Genomic DNA, 21,612 nt, shown 5'->3' with positions numbered 1-21,612 from the left:
CACTGGGCTTGGTGCTGCCAGCTCATAGATGCCCATGCTCTGACTTGGTAAGTGATTACCAAATAGTTTGACCCTGGACTGGTGCTGCACTTAATCATGACTGATTCATTGGGCTGAAATATGTCACTGATTTGATACATCCATTTCATTAATCTGATGGAATTGCATCCAGCTGTTAGAGGTGTATGAAAGAAAAGTACCTGACATGCAGGGCAAGAGCACTAACCTCTGCATTAAACTATAAAACAGTCATTAGGACATCTAATGCTGAAATTAAATTGCTCCACAGAAATTTGGTTTTCAAGCACAATACTAATTAGCTGTAAGCTTGATGAATGTCAAGAATTAATTGAAACATTTCAATGGCCTGTGTGGGTTTTAAATATTGTCATTATTGCCCCAGTATTTTCAGTTCTTACACTAATTGCTTTTTAGGGATCATGAATAAAATTGTCTTCTGGAGTGATTGAAGGTACAAATGGTTCATTGCATTACCAAAAATGGACCTGTTTCCTTCTGGATTTCCCTTTTTTTCCTTAAAATGCATCTAGTATTTTTCTTCCATTTTTATGCATGCATTGCAAATAGAAAGTAAGATTTTAGACCCAAACTTTATTTTTGACAGCACTTGTATGTTTTCTTTCCTAGCTGTGCTCTGGAGGCCAGCATTCTCTTGTTACCTACTTTCATTTTGGCGGCAGGAAAATAGCTACAGCTTCATAAAATAATTTTTTGTTTTTAATTAAATAGGATGTCATCCAAATTTCATGATTATTTTATCCTGTTTGTGAAAGAACTGCAACATTTGGTACATGAAATGTCTGCAAGATAAAAAACATCTTGGAAAATTATTAATTGAAAGAGAATTCATAATCAAAAACAGCATTTGTTTTTTTCTCTATTATGATCTTAATGTAAAAATAGCTGAATTTTTCATGTGGGGATTGCAGATCCATAGTGCAGACTGCTCATGTTCCTTGTCTCTGATGAGTGTCTCGGTGTTGGAGTACCCAGTAAGCGTGAGTGTCCAGCAGGGCGTTACAGACTGCAGACATACGTATGACGGATACATGGGGTGACACGATGTAGGGAGAGCCTTAACACTTGTAGGGAGGCTCCTGTGTGTGTCATGCGATTCCAGAGCCACAAATCCCCAGGCTGCAGTGTGGTGCCATGCCTCGTCGCTCGCTCCATGTGCAGTCACATGTGACAGTCCTGGGGGCTTGTTCCTTGGCACCACAGAGGGAGAAGGATGGGGCTGCTTCAGCATGTCTGTGAAATGGAGGTGGTGCCTGGGAAACTGTCTAGGAAGGGAGAATGGAAAGGATCTTTTGCAGTGCTGTGTTATTGACTTATCTGCATAGACGTGATCAATCCACTGTGTCAATCCAGCATGAGCTCAGTGCTGTTGCTCTCCATAGCAGTCAGTTCAGTAAGTTTGGATCTCAGCAGGGCAGATTCAGGGCCCTTTGTGGAAGGCTAGGTTAATTTTTATCTAGACTTGCTTAAAGATTTGATTTTTTTTGGTGGTGGTTTCTGTGGCGGGGAGGAGGGGGAAGGGTTTATTGTTTGGTTAGGATTTTTTGTGAGGAGGTTAGATGGCTATTGTGTGATAATAACATTAGTGATAGCTCAGAAGTTGAGAAAATTCTGGTCCCTTATCCATTCTTTCAAAGCTTTTCTTTAGTAATTAATTATGCAGTAACCCTTCCCCTAGTGAGAAATGCATTCAGTATTGTACTTCTTAAAATAAAGTATTTTTGGCTCGTCTCGTTGCCGATTGCCCAGAGGCATAACACAAATATATCCTGAAGAAAACAGTTATTTGGAATGACAGTGCTGTAAGAAGCTCAATTCCATGTTACTTGATTCTCTCTCCCTTCCCTAGTTTTGCTGCCCAAGGGTGTAACACTTCACTCTAGCCTACAAAACAAGTAGCAATAAATGGGTATCCATATGCTTGAAAGCCACATTTTTTATGAAGATGTGATCTGTTAAATGCTTGGAGAAGATGAATGTGGTCAAGACGTAAAACTCCTTTTGTGTATGAATATGATGGCATTGAGAGGGTGATTTAGAAAGGGTGATGAAAGTGATGTAGAACCTCAGAGCAACTACCTACTCAAGAAAATAGATCTGGGGGTAGGTTTCAGACAGTGAAAGTCCCACAGTTCATGGTCATTCTGTTTCACTGCTGTCTCTCCAAAAGGACAGCAGAGTCCCAGCTTTTGTGCCAGTTTAAAACACTGAGTCCACTGAAACCAGTTGGAAATTCGGCAGGTGTTAAAAATTGTCAAATGGTTTTTATTAAACAAAATGAATGCCCAAGGAAATCCATAAAATGCCTCTCTCAAAGGTACATCTGACTCTTTCTTTCCCTCTTCTCTTTTTCCTTTACACAGTGCCGGTCCTAAAGGAGATAACATTTATGAATGGAGGTCTACTATACTTGGGCCTCCTGGTTCTGTATATGAAGGAGGCGTTTTCTTCCTGGATATCACATTTTCATCTGACTATCCATTCAAGCCACCAAAGGTAAGGGTAAGGTTTTTATTGTGCTTATCATTTTTTAATGTGAGAAGAATGCGGCTTGCAGCCAAGTGAGGGCTCATCACTTTCTGAATATCAAATTTGTTTATGGTCTCTTGAAAACTACAAGGTCCAAAATCTTGGCTTGCAGTCTCAGAAAAATCCTGTCTAATTTACTTCTTGATTACCACAGTCAATACTGATTTCCAAACTTCACCAAGTGATAAATGAGATGAAAATTCTGATCAAGAGGTAAGATTCAAGAAATTGTAGTTCTATTAGAAGACAACACAAGACTTTCTTGTGTTTCCTTCTTCTCATTCTAGCTACTAAAATGCATGTATAATAGTCTTTTCTGTTATGAGCCAGATTCTATATTAAATATTATCATGTAATTTTTAACAAAATGAGAAAAAAACTAAAATGAGTTCACATAGAAAACTGGAGTGTTATATTGTGACTTAAAACTGGGTAAATTAGTGTGATGAATTTCCATTATTTTAAAATGTCTATTTACTACTGCTAAAACTAGCAATCTTGTTTGATAATGTTTTTGAGCAAAAGCTATTTTTATTAAATTAAACTAATCTTAAACTAAAATGTCAATTCCTTGCTCAGAAATAGTATGGACACCTAATAAATTGTAATTTACTAATGGATATGAAAGAATTTAAAGGTCATTCCCAAGTCACCAGAAAAGACGCTGCAAAACTCTCACAACTTCACTGCATTCTACCACACAGCATTCTATGACTTACAGCTTTGGGGGCTATAACTTTGTTACTATAAATTTAATACTTTTTTTCGTTACCAGAATGATTACAACGTAAAGAATATACACTCTGTATTTCACATTTCTCTGTAACCCACAGCATTTCATATGTTCTGAATTAAGAATGTTATACTGAAGTGATGCACAGTTTTAGACAAATTCCTCATTCAAATCTTGTAGATATTTTTAGAGCAGGATAGTTTTGGAATTTTTAGGATACATTGTGGATCCGCACCCCCCCCCCCCCAATCAGTATGAAAAAGAAATATTTCGGTATTTTCTTGTGCTTTATGGAAAAAAAAAGCGCGCTTACATATTTCTCACTTCTTATTTGTGCAGAATGTTCACATGCTCTTTCAATATTAGTCTGAAGTAATTTAAAAACAAGGATGGATTTAGTGTAATAGCATTGTTTTGGCTGTATATTATATTGTGCCTAATGAAGGGTAAGGACAAAGATTTCATTGTTAATTTAACAAGACTAATTTTCATGGTCTGTATTTAGGCTTTGGAAAGAAAGATAAAGATTAACTAATACCGCACATGCAGTCAAATTCTGTCTACTTATTCAGCTTCAGAAACCACAGTAAAGTTACATTTGTGAGTAGAATGTTCCTGACATGCAGTATGTTCCTTAAATAGCTACCATATTATAAAGTAGGTCCTAATTTTTGTGGATACCGTACAAAGGGCCTGTGTGAAAGCAGTTTATGGCCCTAATCTCATTGTGGTAGGTTTCTTAAAGGCAGCCGTGGCTACAGAAAATAGTCACTCTTCTGTTAAACAATTGTGGTTTGGAAGCTGAGCAGAGAGGAGCTGCCTCTGCAGAAGCTCTGCAGAACTGGGAGTCCCACAGGCTTCTCAGAGCCAAGGGGCACCATCCCTGGGCAGCACTGAATGACTCTCTCTGTCTCTTATGCTGTGTTTCCAGGTTACTTTCCGCACCAGAATTTATCACTGCAACATCAACAGTCAGGGAGTCATCTGTCTGGATATCCTGAAAGACAACTGGAGCCCTGCTTTGACTATTTCAAAGGTTCTGCTGTCTATTTGTTCTCTTCTGACAGATTGCAACCCAGGTAAGGAGCTGATAGTTCGCTGAGAGACTCTTAGTTGTTTGACTTAATTGCCATGGAATGTAATTTGTATATTTGATTGCATGCAGATTAAATAAAATTTAATATTTTTTAAATTGGGGATGAAGCACTCCAGATTGATGTGGTCCCACATTTAATGTGTTTTTCACTCCTGTGACACAACAGAAAGTAAATAGCGCTAAGTCCTTTTTTTCCAAGATATGATGGAGAAAATAAGCTGATGAAGGTCTGTATTGCAGGAGCTCCAGGAAGTGAGTGTTTGATCCAGGAAAGGAGTGACATTCTCCTGAGTTATAAATCCTGCATGTCGGAACGGGCCACAGGAAGTCTCTTCTCTTAAGACAGCAGTTGAAAGGTTTAATCTTGCAAGAGTAAGGGAGGTGATGTTCAGAGAGAACTCTCCCTTTTTCAAAGAGACTTCCTGCTCCTGTGGGGAGGAGAGGAGCTCCACTGGAAGCAGTACAGATTCTCAGCAACAACTGTGTGACCAGCGTCATTAGGCAATGGATGCTAATTGCCTGCAGTCAGGGCAGGAACTGAGCAATAGTGCTAAGGGACCATTCATTTACAGAAGGTGGTCACAGTTAGGGAGAAATGGATCAGCCTCTTTGGTACAAAGGCTTGATGTCTTCTGAAGCAAAGTGGCTCCCCTCAGTGCGTTCTGCAGCCGTGGCACTAACTCACACTAGTCCTGTGCAGCTCCCTGACTGGAGGGTGCTGGGCAGCTCGCTGAATGTCCCCTGCACCCCAAAGGGATGAAAGCAGAGCACCTGCCTGAGGCAAGATTCATTCATATGCAGATAACAACAATAGATTTTTCTGATTTCTTTTTCTGTTTGTTGTGCTTTGTTCATGTGTACTTGCTTGGAAATGTCTTATATGATAAGAGCTCCCACTATATTTCTGGTCTAAACTGTATTTTGGAATGGATGCTGTGTTTTAAAATGTGTTTTTGTTTGGGGATTTTTGTTACTAGTGGGATGGTTTCTGATGCATTTTCTCCTGCCTTTTGCAGCTGATCCTCTGGTTGGAAGCATAGCCACTCAGTACCTGACCAACAGAGCAGAACATGACAGGATAGCCAGACAGTGGACCAAGAGATATGCAACATAAATGACAAACTACTTGTGCAGTGTGAAGGTGCAGAAGGCAACTTTGCAGTGTGCAACAAATCTTTATAGCCTTTACAATACGGACTTCTGTGTATATGTTATACTGATTCTACTCTGCTTTTATCCTTTTGAAGACTGGGATACTGCCCCCCCCAAAAAGGTAAATGCTATCAAGAGTAGAAGTTTGTAGCTGTAGATTAGTTATGTTTAAAATGCCTACTTGCAAGTCTTGCTTCTTTGGGATATCAAAATGTATTTTGTGATGTACTAAGGATACTGTTCCTGAAGTCAACCAAATATTATAGTGCATTTTAGCCTAATTCATTATCTGTATGAAGTTATTAAAGGTAGCTGTAGATTACTAGGAATTATGTCATTTGTATTAAACCCAGATCTATTTCCAATATGTGGTACATGCTGTTGTGAAAACTGTTTTAACTTTTACCTTTGTCAGTTTGTAATGAAAGGATTTCCTTTTTCCCTTTGTAGCTCAGAGAGCACCCAGTGTATCATCTCAAACACAATAAACATGTTCCCCAAGGAGTAGTTTCTTTGTTTTCCTATTTTAAATTAATATTTTAATAAATTTAATTATAGTAACAAGGCAAGGCCAATGTATCACAGATCCCTGTGGATAATTTTTAAATTAATATACATAAGCAAAGGCTTGCTATTAAATGTTTAATGCACACCTGTGGATTGTTTAAGTTTTCCCTGTTTTGTTTTTAACAGAACAAGTGAAATTTCTACAATTTTTTGAAATTTAATACTTTTCAGCTCTTTTTCAACTTGAAATGATCACATTTCATATGCTTACTCCAGAAGTTAATGTAGCTGGTTGCTTCAGGGCCAGTCCTGCTCTCAGAACAGACTGCCTCAGTCTTGCTACAAAGGTTTTTGCAGGAGGAGGGCCAAGTTAGAGATAGTCTGGTGCTTTTGTTTCTGAGTAAAGCAAGTTGGACTTGCTGACCTAGAGAACTGTTATCCATTGAAAAAGGTCTTCCAAAGCATGATTGAACACTGTATCATCTACCCAGAAAAGAGAGGAGTACAATAAATTTAATCAGATTTATATGACATAGAAACAGTTGTGGGGGAAATGAACCTTTCTTAGTAAAAATGAAATCTGTAAAAGTGTTAGAGACTACCTTTTTCCCCCTTCACTTTCTGGCTTGGAAATTTTGTAACATCTGTAAGTACAAAAATACAGCTTTAGAGTACATACAGTTTAAAAAGTAGAGTCACTAATAGTTTTATAATTTAAGCTTTTATAGTTTGCCAGTCACAATATTGATTATAAAAAAAAAATAAAGATACTTGATTCCTTTAAATGATTTTTAAAATTACACTTAATTTTAAACTTTACGGTCTCCCTTACTACATGGTGTTTTTGGAGATAATGTAGCACTTCCATCAGTAAGATGCTCTGCTCATTTAATATATGAAAACTGAATGTTAAGTTCAAATATTAAAGCAATAGAAAAAATGCTAAAAATTTAGATCTAAAGTTAATCAATATTATACAGGTCCCTGGTTTTTGTATCACATAACCTTTGACTATGAATTGTCCACCCTACTTTAAATATTTCTACAGATGCCTGAAGGTGGCTTGAAGAACTGTGTATCCCAAATATCTCAACCTAGAAGCCAGTCTCTCTTGGTAGCTACAAGATAGCTTTAGAGTTCAGGTTAAAAAGTGCAAAAGGGAATGAGAAACAGGATCTGGCAGGTGAATATGCCCGAGTCAGGTAACAGACTAATGCCAGGAGATGAAGTGCTGGAAATCACTGCTGAAGGTGACCAGAATTTCTCGTCATGTCATTGGACATGTGAGAAATAGCACAGATTGGCAAAGAAACAAGGGGCTATCACATCTGGGCTGCACATTTAAAGTCTGCTCCCTGCTGACCATTAGTGCACTTGTGGGCAACATGGTGCTCGTACACCACTCCAGTGACCTTCCAGTGGGGAGCAAACTACGGAGTTCACACATTAACTGTGTTGCCTACAGAATTTACAGATATTTATATCATAAAATATTATGGTATAAAAATACAGGTTTTAATTCTAATTTTAATGTATTTTGGGTTTGTATTGTACCTACAACTTCAGATACCTAGGTGTACAAATGGGATGCCTTGTTAGTGTTGCCCCATCTTGCCTTCCTTGCAATTGGATCCTTTACACTGAATTCCCATCCTCTTTTTTTTTTTTTGTTGGTTTGTCATGATTCTGTTCTTTTTTAATGTAGATTTTTTTTGTGTGTAAATTTTATATTTACTGAAGTAAAGGTTGTTTTTGTGTAAACATTTAAACTTTAAAAGAAAAAGAAAAGAAGCTAATTTTGTTTCTCAAGTTCTCTCTGCTAAACCATGCAGTAGAAAGAAATTTGTATTGTTAAATAAATCAATTAGTTGTTAAATGAGAATGTGTGTCTGTTTTCATGGGGAGGGAAGAAACCCTACTGGAAATACGCCCAAAACACAAGTTGCAAAGAGCATCCGGTGTTTCAAACTATTTTCTGCCTGCCTGTGCTGGGGTGAATACTGGATGCTACCAAAGAATGGCACTGATCCTCTTACAGTTTTAATTTTCTGTTCTATCTTCTTATCACCAATTACTGTATTTGGGAAAAAGTGAACTGAAATGACATTTTTGTGAAAAGACCAGCTGAAGACACTGCACATACCCTCTTCTTCTCCATTTTGGATGGGCTTTTCTTTTTCTGTTGTCTTTGGGATTTGAATGGGGAATGCATGCAGCTGTCTGGGAAGTTGCCCAAACTGGGCTCCAGGATGAGCTGGCATAAGGAGATCTCGTGTGGAAACCAGCAGTCCCAGCCTGTGACACTGCTGAGGAACAGTGGGGGGCAGACATCTCTTCAGCTGAGCTGGTGGCTACGTTCAGAGCAAATGAGAAGGGATGGGTAAAGGTAAGTGTTTTGAAAATAAAGATATTGCATACAATGGAGAGGCTAATAAATATGAGCCTTGTTATTTCTGTACTAACATGTTCTTGATGTCTCAGTGATGTGTGGTGCGCCTTATGCGGAGACAGTCTCACTGATCAATGTTGAGTAGTGATCGTTCCAAGTCTATAGCCAGGAAGGGAAGGGAGTCATAGAAAGCAAGACTGCAGGGCAGCCCAAGCCATGGGCCAGGCTTGCACAGCCTCGTGAGAAAAGCAGCAACTGAACCAGGTCTGGTTCCTGCTATGCTCCCTCCCTATCTCTTGGGGGAAAAGGAAACTCTTCAGGCTTTGTGGTACACCAGTTCCTGCTCTGCACCAGCTTATTTGTGGCCATGTGTATTGCAAAAAGTGCGATCAAGCTTCTTCCTTTCTTCACCTTCATGTGTGGGAACCAGATTTGTGGCCTCTCAGAGGTGTTCTCACCTGCCTGCACCCTGACAGGAGAGCTGCAGGGCTCTGCCTGAGGGGCTTTCCAGTGGCTGGGTGCAGCTCTGAGCCAGGGGGCAGATGTGGCTGCACGGCTTCACCAGGGCCCTGCCTGGGTCACCATGGAGCTGGAGGGAAGAGAGCTGGAGACCAGAGCAGCTTCTACACAGGGACTTCTGCCCCTGGGGTTTTGTCTGCGTGGGCAGAAGCAGCAAAGGAAGGACTCCTGACTCCAGGCTTAAGAGTGAATTCCACCTTTCCTGCATTTTCTTCAGCAAAAATTATCAATGGATATTTATGTGAAAGAAGGAAGGCTTGTGCAGGAATCCTGGACTAAAGCAGTTTCAAAGGACAGTGACAGCGTGACTGAAGTGAGATTTGACTCAGCCATAAACCAGCATTTTATTTTGACAGCCTGTGCTGTAGCCAGGGAAACAGATGGATTTGAGAACTTGGCGCTGCTTTGTGTACAGTGTCCCTTCGACTTCTCCTTGCTGGCACCACTTGCATTTGTGTTGCACAATAACTTACAAGGCTGAACCACCACTCCCTTTCCTTTGCTAACCACTCCTGACTGAAGGTGGCTGCAGAGGGTTCCAGGAAACAGGAGGGATTATGTAACAGAGCACTGATTCCAAAGAGAGAAGGGGGACAGCAGCACGGCTGCCTGTACTGCTGCCTGACCTTGCTGATGTTGGTGAGAATTGGACATGTTCAAGTGTTCAGCATGTTCAGCGTAGAAGACGGAGCAGACTGTGTGTTTGGGAAATAGTTGCTGGAACATTTGCAGCACACCAGGGCTTTCACTTTTTTAATCCTTAAAAAGGGAAGCCTGCTTAATCTTGTCTCTCCTCATCTCTCTGTGTGCATGTCTCTGGAGAGAAGCTATGACTACCTCTGTTGCTGGGTAGAATAGATGGCATCCAACACACTAGCAACAATCTGGGGATCTTTAAAAATAAAAACTGCCAGGAATAGTATGAAAAACATATATATCTTCTTCCTTCATGGGGACCACAGGCTCTGCATCTAGAGGGATCTAAGATGTGGTGGGACCACATGAATGAATATAATTGCATAGAGCTGTCTCTCTTTCATTGCTGTTGCTATTGCTCTTCCACAGCTAAGGTGTGCATGGCCCTATCTATTTATGTAATGTTTCCAGGTATTGGGAAGGATTTTGTAACTTTGTGGTGCAAGGTAAACATCTCTTTTAACCGTCCTAAACTACTACCATAACATCCTTTGACAGTTAATGCTACCAGGTACGTGTTGTCTGTGTGGAAGAAGCACTTTGTTAGGTAATTATTTCATGCAACCTGGTATATGAGCGCTTCATTTTATGTCTTCCAGTTTTATACTGTTATCCCATTGATGATTTTATGTCTCATCATTATTATCAGCTCCTAGTAACCTCTTTTTTTTTTTCAGGCTAGAAAGTCCTCATTTATTTAATCTCTGCTTGTATGGAAGATGCTCTGATTATCCTGGTCACCCTTGTCTGTACATTCTGTAATTCTGCTCTACCTAATTTAAATGAGAGCTCCAAACTCTATGCAAAAGGTGAACTCACAATTCATCTGGAATAATGCTTTCTGGTTTGGTCTGTTTGCCTACTAGCTCAGAATGCTCTGCCTCTTTGACCATTATTGCTTAGCTAATGCCTTCATTAAACTGTTCAGAGAGTCTGGGATCTCTTTTCTGAGCAACAGCTAATTTAACCTTTTATGTAGGTCTAACAAATACGTCTTTCTCAATATTTACCGCTTTAGATTTATCAGCACCACATTAATCTGTGATCTTATCTGCCGGTTCTCAGAAACGTGAAATCCTTCATGACTCTTGGCAGTCACTTTTAGTTTAGTCTGCCTTGATTATTGACTCTGTGTGTGTGCTGCATGCACTGGGGGTGGGAGCTAACAGCAAAAGTAAGAGCAAAGTGCAGTGGACAGGTCTGACTGCCAAGAAGTGATGGGTCCCTGAAGACAAATTATCATCTGGCTTCTGAATGGCACAAATGAAAGCAGCTGCCAACTGTTTTCATCAGTCTGGGCTTTGTCTCCCTCTACAGAACAAATGTCAGGTCATTATTTAAAGAGGAGCTCAGCGTGGGTAAATTTCCAGAGTGCTGAATGAGCTGTCATCCTGGAGATTATTTTTCTGGGATATCATATAGGTGGACAGGGTGAATCACAAATCTTGTGGGAGACCATTCCTCTGAACACAGCAATTGGATGTATGTCTGAAGGATACAGTTGGGTTGGAAATCTGCAGCCTAGCATGCGTTCACAGCACAAGGCAGCAATAGTGGGGCTGCAAACGTAGAAGTGATAAATGGGGGGGGGGGGGGGAATTAAGCTACTGTTGAAGTACAGTGGAGTGTGGTGGCATTTCTTACACTGAGGAAGGCAGCTTCTTGCAAGTGCAGAAGTCTAGGGTTGTGTTTATGTGTTCCAGCATTTTAAATGTGTGTACTTTTGTGAAAAATTGTACCAAGCTGAGACTCTTTGACTACATGCTAAATAAAGGTTACCAGTACTTACAGTTCCTAATTTATAGGCAGTGGATTTTAAGTGACAGATAATTTTAAAATTGTAGTCAGTTTCTGAGGAGAAATATTAATACACCAATGCTATTCTGCCCCAGCCTGGGTTTCCCTGTTAACTGGGAAGATAATGTCTGCCATTTCGCTGGAATGATCAGTTATCACATGAAAGTGACATTTTTATTCTATTCACTGTTACATGTTGCTGTTTTCAAATGGCTTTTTTTTTTCATAAGTATGGATTTAATTAAGAACGAAAAAAAATTAAGGTATGAATTAAACTTCATTCATTGATTTAGTGGATATTTTACTGTAAAATGACCTGAATTACCTTTCTTAAATGAAAACCATTAGTGTCTGGGCCCTGCCATAAAGAAAACCAAAGTTAGGACAAATCAAGCCAAATGCTGGCCTTTCTAGTCCAGCTAATTTTTTTGTCTGTCCATGAGAAAAAATGGTAAATACCGAGCCAGGGAAATAGTCGAGCACACCCCGTGAGAGGTTTTGCCTCGAGCCGCCTTTCCCGGACGCGGTGCAGGGGCGGGCCGGGCGCCGCGAGGTGGCGCTGCCGCACCGGCTACGGCCGCCTCCGCCGGCGCCGCGCGGGGGAGCCGCCTTCGGCCGCCTTCGGCCGCCTTCGGCCGCCTTCGGCCGCGGGGAGACGCGGCCCGCGGGCCGCTCCGGGCGCCTCGCCCCAAGCCCCGCAGCCCCGGCGTGCGCGGGAGCTGCGCGCCGGGCGCCCCTCGCCCGGCAAGGCAGCGGAGGAGGCAGCGAGCCTACACCGGCACCCGGCGTACATGAGGGCGAGACCCCGCGGCCCGGGGCTTCCCCTGCCCGGGGGGGATGGATGCCTGCGGAAGCGATTCCTGCCTGTTCTGCTCAACAGCCACGGCGTTGCACTCTAAGGACAGACAATTCGCTTTAAAATGTAGTTTTACCCCCGAATTGTTACAAATTAGAAGCTGGAACAGATTAACTGAAGTAGCTGCTCCTAGCCCCATACTCCCATCTCTCCCAAGTTCATTAAGCCGCCTGAGCTCCACAAAGTTAAATCGCACTTACGAAAGTCCAACAGCCCTAGGGGAGCACGAGGCGTTGGTGCACCGGCCGGTTCCTGTCAACTTGCTCGTTCTCTCGCAGTGTCTCTTTTTTCTCGGACAGACGGATCATAGAATAGTTGCGCTGCACTTAGATGCCACGGCTTCCAAAGAACAGGCTGTTAAAATAAACGTGCAAGTTTAGAAGAGATATTTTCAACTATCTTTCAAAGTTAAATCTTTGCAGATGGATAGATTTAGTCCAGACGGAGCAAAATATCATGTTCAGTTTATATTTTCTTTGTGAAATTAAATATTAGACTCCTGGCATCAATAAGCTCTTTTCCCTCTTTTTATAGACCACATTCATTCATACGTCCCACTCTAGAAGCAGGCCTTGCTGTCCACTGGTTTTCTCTCAGTAACAAAGAACTCTGATGGCGCTGCTTCCTTTTCTCCTGTGCACAGTCCGTTCTGCTGCTTGGGCTCGGAGTTCATCCAAACCTGTGGCAATTGTAGGGGACTGCTGCTCTGTAAGCCAGCAAGGTTTTTCCAAGCTTTTGACTTGTATTTGGCCACTTGAAAGGTAACCTCAGCTAAACATCGTAAATCAGGTAAAGCTCACAGAGGTGACTTGTGTCTCTCTTAGCCTTTCAGCTCCAGACTTGCCTACTCAGCCGTAGTGAGCTAATGCCGTTCCTGTTTACCCCTCCGGCAGCAGTTACCCGGTGTAACAAATGGAGTTGTGCTGGTCTGGCACTCTCTGTTTAAAAATGACGTATGGTTAAGTATTTTAAATTTACCAAATTGCTAATGATTTTCAAAGGCTTTAATTGAGTGATTATAGCAGCCATTGATTTTTCAGGCTTCAACCTACACTATAATTCAGACACTCCACAAAGGAAGTCATGCACAATCAGATTTAGCCATCATTCACAGTGAGGCCTGTGCAATTATCATTGCAAACGTCAGGTATTGTGTTTGCCTTATTAACTTACATTAGGAACCTGTAGTGAAGCTGTGAAATAGCAGTTGTCTTAAGACATTTCCTGTGGTAGGGTTTTTATTAAAGACATTTACATAGTCATAAACTGCAAAGGAGGATGTTTGATGCAAATTGATGAGATTTATGATTTGAATGTGTTGAATGGTCTGCAAATGTGCTGAAAAACCTACAAAAGTACTGCCACATCCACAGACTGCTTTGGGATTCACCAGTATGGCCTGGCTGTGGGCTTTTTAAACATTTAACAATTTCGATAGTCAGCAGCAGTGCTTGGAAAGCTGGTTAAAAATGACCAGGTTTTTTGCAATTAGGCCAGGATTTGGGTTGGCAGTTGGGCACAGGGCAGTACTGTGGGAGGTCTCATGGCACTGTGCCTCCACCCTAGGCACTGCATGACCTATCTGCCCTGTCCATCACAGTGATGCTCCCTGTAGACAGTTGTTACTACGTGAGGGACCTTCTTGCTCACTCCCTTGGGGTGTTGGACCTTCTACCTGCTGTTAAGTCCGGCTGGACTTTGGGAGCCTTCAAATTTCCAGTTACAGGGGGACCTACAGAGAGAGGATGAACGTTTCATGACCCAGCCCAATTTATTTGTGTAACAGCAGTCATTCAGAGCTAAGGAACATTTGCCATGCAGTAATATAAAAATGCTCATGAAATGAGAATCAAATGCGAAGGTTATTTGAGAGCAATTTGAAAGTGTAACAATGAGCTGTTCCTTGGTATTCAAGCCCCAGTTCTTCAGAGGGAGTGCATGAGGTCCTTGCAGTGTCCTGGGTCTCAAACATTTGTGAAACATGAAGCCCTGGAGACAGGAAGGTCAATGCCTGCTCCACCTGCTAGAGCTGACTGTTACTGTGAGGTTCCAACTGTCTCTTGGAATCTAAGACTAAAGATTCTTTTCATTGCAGAAAACTGAGGGAGCTGAATTAGCTCTTTTCAGGTCTTGCTCCCATGTTATTTTCTCCCTTAAGTTTACAGTAGTTCCTGCTTTCCTGCTTTTGTTGCTGTACAACTGAATCTGACGTTCCCAGCCACTTTTAGTGATGCATTGGGAAAGAGGCTTTGGGAGCTGCTTCTGCTGGTTTAAGACCAACTAATTTACTGTAACAAGTGCCAAGCAGGCTGCAAGCACCAGATGAGTACACCTTCCTCCTGGCATTTGTACTATGCACCAGTACAAAAGATTTTTCTCTCAAGACCATCCTTCCAAGCCTCCCTAATATTTTCTTTAGCACCTACTTTAAGCATTTTGAAAGAAGAGTTAATTTCCTTCAATTTGTTATTATGAAATACTAATGTGAAGGTAGGGGTTCAGTCTTGAATTAATATAAGGTTAACACTCATGGTGGCTGAGTGATGGGGAAGCAGAAGTGTCTCTGGCTTTTGCTGGCTTGCAGAAGGTCCCTGGAGGCCATCACACTGGCAAGAATTATTGCCTGAAGGGCAATTACATTGGCAAGCATCAGCTGGAGCACCGTGCACCCTACTTTCTCACCTCATCATGCCAATTCATGCCGCCAGCTTTGTTCTGACACCCATCCTCTATCACAGGAGCAGGTGGCAAGGAGCCAGCTATGCTCAGCATGAGAGTCTTTGCTCCTCAGAGGGCTCGTAACTGAGGGCCAGCTCAGCCTCCACTGTAGCTACCAAAATCCAACACAGTGCAAGGGCAGAAATAAAGCCCCACTGAATAAAACCCAAAAGTTTGGACTAGTCTAAAGGACTTTGCTGGTAAGCAAGAGGAGCAAGATAGTGGGAGCAAAGAAAATAAAACACATTCTGGAGCTAAGCCTGACTGGTGGCAAATGAACAGATGGACAGCTCTACTCATCCTTCTCCTAGGGAAAGGAATGGTAATTCAGCTGTGAGACAAAAGACATGGACAGGAAGGTGCAGATTTCCCCATCCTGGCTTCCATCCTGCCACCTTCTGAGACAGCTGCAGTTCCATTGGGCTTTTATTGCTCTTATCCCATTAGGGTTAGGGATGAGGTTGGGCGGCAGACAAAGCCCGGCGCTGGGTTGGAGCACTGTAGGATGAAGGCCACCAAGGGAGAGTCTGTGCTGCCCACAGACTGGTCTCTGCATGAGCTTATCCTCTGGTCCCTGGCCAGGTGTCCCAGGCTCAGCCTGAGCCCCAGACAAGGATGAGGGTTAGGGATAAAGCTGGTTCCAGAACTGTGGGGTTGTTGAACTTTTTATTTAATAAATTAAGAAATTATGGGAAGACTGGAAGTCCAGGATTGAGTGGCCACAGAAAGTACCGGTAAATGAAAAAGAGAAGCATCACAGAGCTACTTGTTGCAGACAAAATATTATTTTTGCAGAGCTACCCTGCAATAGTGCCCAAAATACACTTTCATTTTTCTCCAGAAACCAAGATATATTTGGAAAAATAAAATAAATAAAAATCAATAGCACAGTTTAGTCGTCATCCCTAAATGTTTACACATCACTAACTGGCAATTTACTTGTCCTATACATATTTTTTAAATGACTTCAGCACTAAGAAATGAATGCTCTTTTTTGGAGGAACTCCACCTTTGGTGAAAATACGGAGAAAAAACAAAGTGGTAAGAACAGAAAAGATAAGTTTTTGATTTTACAGTATGCGCAGTGAATAGCCCAGATGCCTTCCACAAAAGATTCGAACATCACCATCTAAATTATTCTCTTGGCCCTACACCAACTGCACCAAACCCAACAGATACTGCTCTGGTGCAGATGTGGGGGATTTGAGCCGTCACTAAATGAAAAAGGAATCATTCAACGCATGTCAGGCATCACATTATTGAATCACTATAAGAAGCCCTGCCAGCCCCACTCGGCCCCATACATTCAGTGGCTACTACCGTGCACTGAGGACTAAGGACTCTGCCTACTGAGAGCTGCAATTTCCAGCCCTTGTACAGCTGACAAATGAACTACAGGCAACTCAAGTCACTAAACCAGCAAACAAGGAATACAGGGAAAAAAATAATTAGTTTTGTGCAGCTGCCTTACACTATATCAGCTCAATGTGGGGTCAGATATGTGCTACAGCACATGCACAGGCATGGGTGAGACTGCATAGCTGTGAGCAGGGACAGAGACACTGACAGGGAGGATGGGAAGATGTCTGCCCTTCTCAGCAAAATGAGCTGCCCTCTTCCTGCAGAGTGCTTAGCTGCTTGCTTAAATATAAATCAGTCCTAAACTGGGGCCTATAAGGTCTTCAAGATGGGGACCCCATCTTCAGACTTGAAGGTGCTCTGCTCCTGTCAAACAATGGCAGTACTTCCTTTCCTTTTACATTGCTTTCTAATGATATCCAGTTGCATTCAATTACAAATAACCTTGGAAATCTGGCACAGGTAGATCTTCCTGATTAGTTATCAGGAATGTCATATTAAATATTACATTATCACCTCTCCTTTAACAGATAAGTCCATTATATCCTGCCAGTGTCTGGTCAATTTTCCTCTCTACTGAGTGCTTCCGTTTCATGATGGAGAGGCGCGTGCCAGAGCAGGCATTTCTAAGGCCTTATTTATTGTTGGGGTCCCTCCCCCGCCGTGTAGCCCTGGGAGAGGGGCCCTGAGGGCACAGACACGGGGCTTCCCTGTCCCTGCTCAGCCTCGTTCCCATTGGTTGGTTTGTGTTCCCTGCGCGGGCAGAAGGACCCTTGGTCCCGTGACTGGAACAGTTCCTCGGCAGAGCCCCGGCCATGCAGCTGGAGAAATAAACATCTCTGAAACAGCTATCAAGAATCTGTCTGTCCATATATATTTCCTTTCCACGGGACTCCTGGTTTGGTATATGCGTGTTGCAGTATCCCCACTGCAACATAATGGTGGGGAATGCGGGCAGAACGATCCCCGATCCCTAAGCGACTGATTTGTGTGAGTAAACCCTGGAAACTTTGGATTCCTCTTCTTGGTTTTGCTTTGCTATTCCATATCTAAACTATGGAGGAACTGTGGGAAGACTCTTGGCTCTCAGAGCCGCATATGGACATTTATCTTAAACTTGAAAAGATTCTTGAACAACGATTTGTAAATTTTAGCTTGATTCAAGCTCAAAAAGAACTGAAACATTTCCTTTCATGGTTGTTTAAGAACTTTTTCTATGTTTCTTGGGATTTAATTCTTACGAAGGGCTTTTGGAAAACCGTTTGGACACAGTTAATATTGGAGTCAAAATATACGCCGATGGAAAAATATTTTCGTGAATATTATTTAATTATCGAGACTGTTGAGCAATGTCAGCTGTGTCCTGGCGAAGGGAAGCCTGGCTCAGGGACCGTGCGGCCCAGGCCACGTGCACCGAGCGCTCTGCGAGCAGCAGCGAGGCAGTTCCCGCGTGCGGGTGGAGCCACGCGAGCCGCAGTGTCGGTGGACGAGCGAGGAGCGGCGGGAGCAGTGGGACCCGGCAGTGCCCGAATGGCCCCGCGCAGCGCGTGGTGGAGCGAGCCCCGGGAATGCCTGACCGAGAGAGGCGGCGCACGGGCAGCGGCTGGCGGCAGTGCCAGTGGAGCGGAGCCGCGCCGAACCGAAACACGCGCTGGAGCAGGGCGCGGGGGGGTCATCGCTCGGGGGCCCGGCCGAGACGTGGGTGCAGCGCCTGGCATCGGCAGTGAAGCTGCGACCAGAGGAGGCGACGCACGGAGAACTGAGCGGTGCGGCCCGGCCCGACCCGCGCAGCCCCGAACGCGATCCCGGGAAGAGCGCGCAGGCACAAGCAGCCCCGACAATTCCAACACGGGAGCGACCGAAGGAGAGAGCAAAGACGCAGCGAGACAGAAAACAGCAGCCACTCGGAAAAAGGAAAAGATCATAGTAGCTAAGATCTTAGGGATAGTAAAATGGTATAATGTTAAGCAAAATTATGGTTTTTATGACAAGGTGTGACAACCAGCAAGACATATTCGTGCATAGAACTGCTATTAAAAAGAATAACCCTGAAAAATGCATCCCAAGCTTGGGAGATGGAGAGGTGGTGCAATTCAAAAATATACAAGGTAGAAAAGGGTTACAAGCATCGCAGGTCACTGGGCCTGATGGTGTTCCTGTAAAAGGCAGTATATATGCAAAAAATCGTAGTCATGTTAGACAGTATCTCTATTGTAAGTCCCCCCTACAGTCTCCCTTTCCTAATCCCACCTTTCCCTTTTACCCTATGTCCTATTACCCCCAGTGTATTCCCAATCCGTTTTTACATCCATGGTTTCCCTCACAAAACCATACCTTTGCCAATTGTTTCCCCAGAAATCCCTTTCCAATGCCGAGTGGGGGATGAAAAGGGAGAGGGAAGAAATTAAACCCTGTCCTGCCTCAGTTTCCACACAAAGCATGCTCAGAGAGTTCTGTCTCCCTTCTGTCAGCCTTAAGATGTTCCACAGAATCTGATTGGACATTTAAAGACTCAGGAGGGTGGCTTGTTTTGTTTTGAAACTGTTCTTGTTATGTTTATCCAGTTGTTTTCATTCTCCTTTTATTAAAATAAAACGGGTGAGGTGTTGGGGTCCCTCCCCCGCCGTGTAGCCCTGGGAGAGGGGCCCTGAGGGCACAGACACGGGGCTTCCCTGCCCCTGCTCAGCCTCGTTCCCATTGGTTGGTTTGTGTTCCCTGCGCGGGCAGAAGGACCCTTGGGCCCGTGACTGGAACAGTTCCTCGGCAGAGCCCCGGCCTTGCGGCTGGAGAAATAAACATCTCTGAAACATCTAGCAAGAATCTGTCTGTCCATATATATTTCCTTTCCACGGGACTCCTGGTTTGGTATATGCGTGTTGCAGTATCCCCACTGCAACAATTTATTACCTGTTTGTGGTGCTTAAGCTCTCTCATTTAGACTACATGACTTATAAATGCACTCAAGATACATAGTGAAATAAGTTGTCTTTCTCTTCAAATACAAATCCTGTTATATTTCATTATTTCTATATTCAAAATGTTCGTTTGTTCTTATTCCGACAGAGTGATGTCAGCAGTGCTTACTACTAGCTACAGAAATCATGTGCATTTTTCTTTCCAGTATTTACTGGATTTACATTAAAACACAGCTGCATTTTTTCTCTAGGCTGTGAGTTGCACATTTTGTCACAGCATCAAATATTACCTTGTGTTATACCTATAGCCTAGAAGATGACTAGCAGCATGGTCTACCTACCTATTTTAACTTCATTTATGTCTCTATTACTTAAAAGAGGGTTTGAACGTGCACCTGCAGCACATGTAGAGGCATGATTTCTCACTTTTGCTCACTGGTGGTTGGAAAGTATGTTCAACGTCCATTCTCCTCACTCATCACTTCTAGGCATTGGGTAGTGAGTTCCAGTGGACAGCGATCAGCAACACACACCACAGCTACCTTTGGTTCACATTTCACTCTTTTTCTTTCCTGTTTTTCTGGGGGCCACAGTGCCAGGCACTCCAGCCTCCAGTATACAGCTACTGTAGTGACACAGAGATGCTCAGCACCAGGACATGAGGGAGAAGCTTTCCTCTGAATGCATGATAACAATTTAGTTAGGCTTCTCACACAAATTTCCCCCTCACGACCTGTGTGTTCAGTTGGGGAAGAATAGTGCTGTAGGAGCTGAGGAGATGGGAAGGGAAGCACACAGAAATTTGCCGCCGTTAAGGACTGTGCAGATAGAAGTCAGTGCAGTTTCAGATTCTGGGAAGACTCCTAGGTTATGTAATTTGGATAAGAAACATCAAATAATAAAGTAGCACCTGGGGCCTTGCCTAGAATTTTGAGTACAGTGTTTCCCAAAGTTCACATTAATATGTATTTTTTTTCTCAGTTCTGAATAATCTAGCTCCAAGTGATCAATTTTATGTGAGGTCCTGCTCCAGCCTATTTTTTCAGATGCATTCACACCAGCTAATTTGGGGAATGATCTGGTCAGTCTGGGCTTTTGAACTCAAACCTCCATGTGCCTGAGCATGTCGTCTACCCCAGAGTCAATTCATTGCTAATTAGCACAAATCACAGGGACATAACCCTTGGAAAACACTGCTGAAGCACAATGCATTTCAACACAGTATCCAGCACTGAGATGTGATTTGTTGAGAATACTGTTATAAATATTCTTTTGCACAAGAGAAGCATGGCTAAGAAGAAAACTTTATCTAATCCTGTTTTATGCCACATGCCAGATTAAATGTATCAATTGCTATCATACAGGATCCAGATGCAAACATGCTGTCAGCTTTAACGGTATTCTAATTTTATAAAAATATAAACCCTATGGTTGAAATGTTTTTTCTGTTTTCTCTTTTCCATGTTGGATTAACACATCAACAGCTGTGAAAGAAGGTTTTCAACCATACTACAGGATCTTATTAATAAAATACTGTCCATACATAATGTCCAACAAAAGAAAATTTTAAGCCTCGAACTCTGCCTCTGCTGCACACACATGAACAAATATCAGGCTTAACATTTCAGAATTTCCTTTCATCCCAAAACATAACTAGGAGTTGACATTGCAAAAGTCATGGGATAGAAAAAACCTACAGAGTTTGGGAATACCAGAGGGAATTTTGTTGGGCACTGGGCTGAGAGAAGATCAGGATATTTCATTTTGGTGTTACCATTTGCATATGTGCCTTCCAGAGCACCAGCATCAGCATCCGAGCAGCCAGAACAAAGTGGCTTCACCTCATCAAAAGCACAGAGGGGATTTTCAATAATTTCCATGGAAGATAATATTGATGAACATCGTATGTTCTTGCAAAAATTTGGTTACATCAAACCTATATTTCTTCAATGAGAAGAAAAGAATTTTCTTCAGAAAGATAAAGCAAGAATCAGCTGATAGTGCACAGATGTTTAGAGGCAAAAGGTTCTGCAAATTTTGTGGACAATGCAGAATTAGACCCATAAACCCCATAGCTCCGCTAAATTTTTCAGTAAATACATATGTATGCTTCATAGGGCGTTCCCTTCACCACTGTTTTGTTCTCATCCACACCTACGTGAAACTAGAATCACTTCCCCCAAGCTGTTCTGCTTTAGACATTTTCATTTTTTTGTGCATGAATTTCTGATTTCCTCTCTTTATGTTTCATATTTATCTATTTTTAAAATCCATTTAACTCATTATAGAGTCCTCCTTTCAGTCCCG

General features: G+C 42.6%; 1 protein-coding gene across 4 annotated transcripts in view; it reads left to right on the top strand.

The window, feature by feature from the left end:
• Positions 1-7,935, top strand: part of UBE2E3 (ubiquitin conjugating enzyme E2 E3) — a 57,355-nt gene extending 49,420 nt beyond the window's left edge. For all 4 annotated transcript variants that reach the window (XM_032114702.1, XM_032114703.1, XM_032114705.1 and 1 more), the window contains 3 exons: positions 2,403-2,535; positions 4,233-4,380; positions 5,414-7,935. In XM_032114702.1, coding sequence (XP_031970593.1) covers positions 2,403-2,535; positions 4,233-4,380; positions 5,414-5,511 — 379 coding nt within the window. In that variant the 3' untranslated portion in view covers positions 5,512-7,935. The remainder of the gene's footprint in view (positions 1-2,402; positions 2,536-4,232; positions 4,381-5,413) is intronic.
• Positions 7,936-21,612: the final 13,677 nt, after the last annotated feature.

The sequence above is a fragment of the Corvus moneduloides genome, chromosome 7, assembly GCF_009650955.1.
Source record: "Corvus moneduloides isolate bCorMon1 chromosome 7, bCorMon1.pri, whole genome shotgun sequence".
Taxonomy (NCBI): domain Eukaryota; kingdom Metazoa; phylum Chordata; class Aves; order Passeriformes; family Corvidae; genus Corvus; species Corvus moneduloides.
The sequence above is the reverse complement of the archived record's forward strand: the minus strand, read 5'-3'. Positions and strand labels throughout refer to the sequence as shown.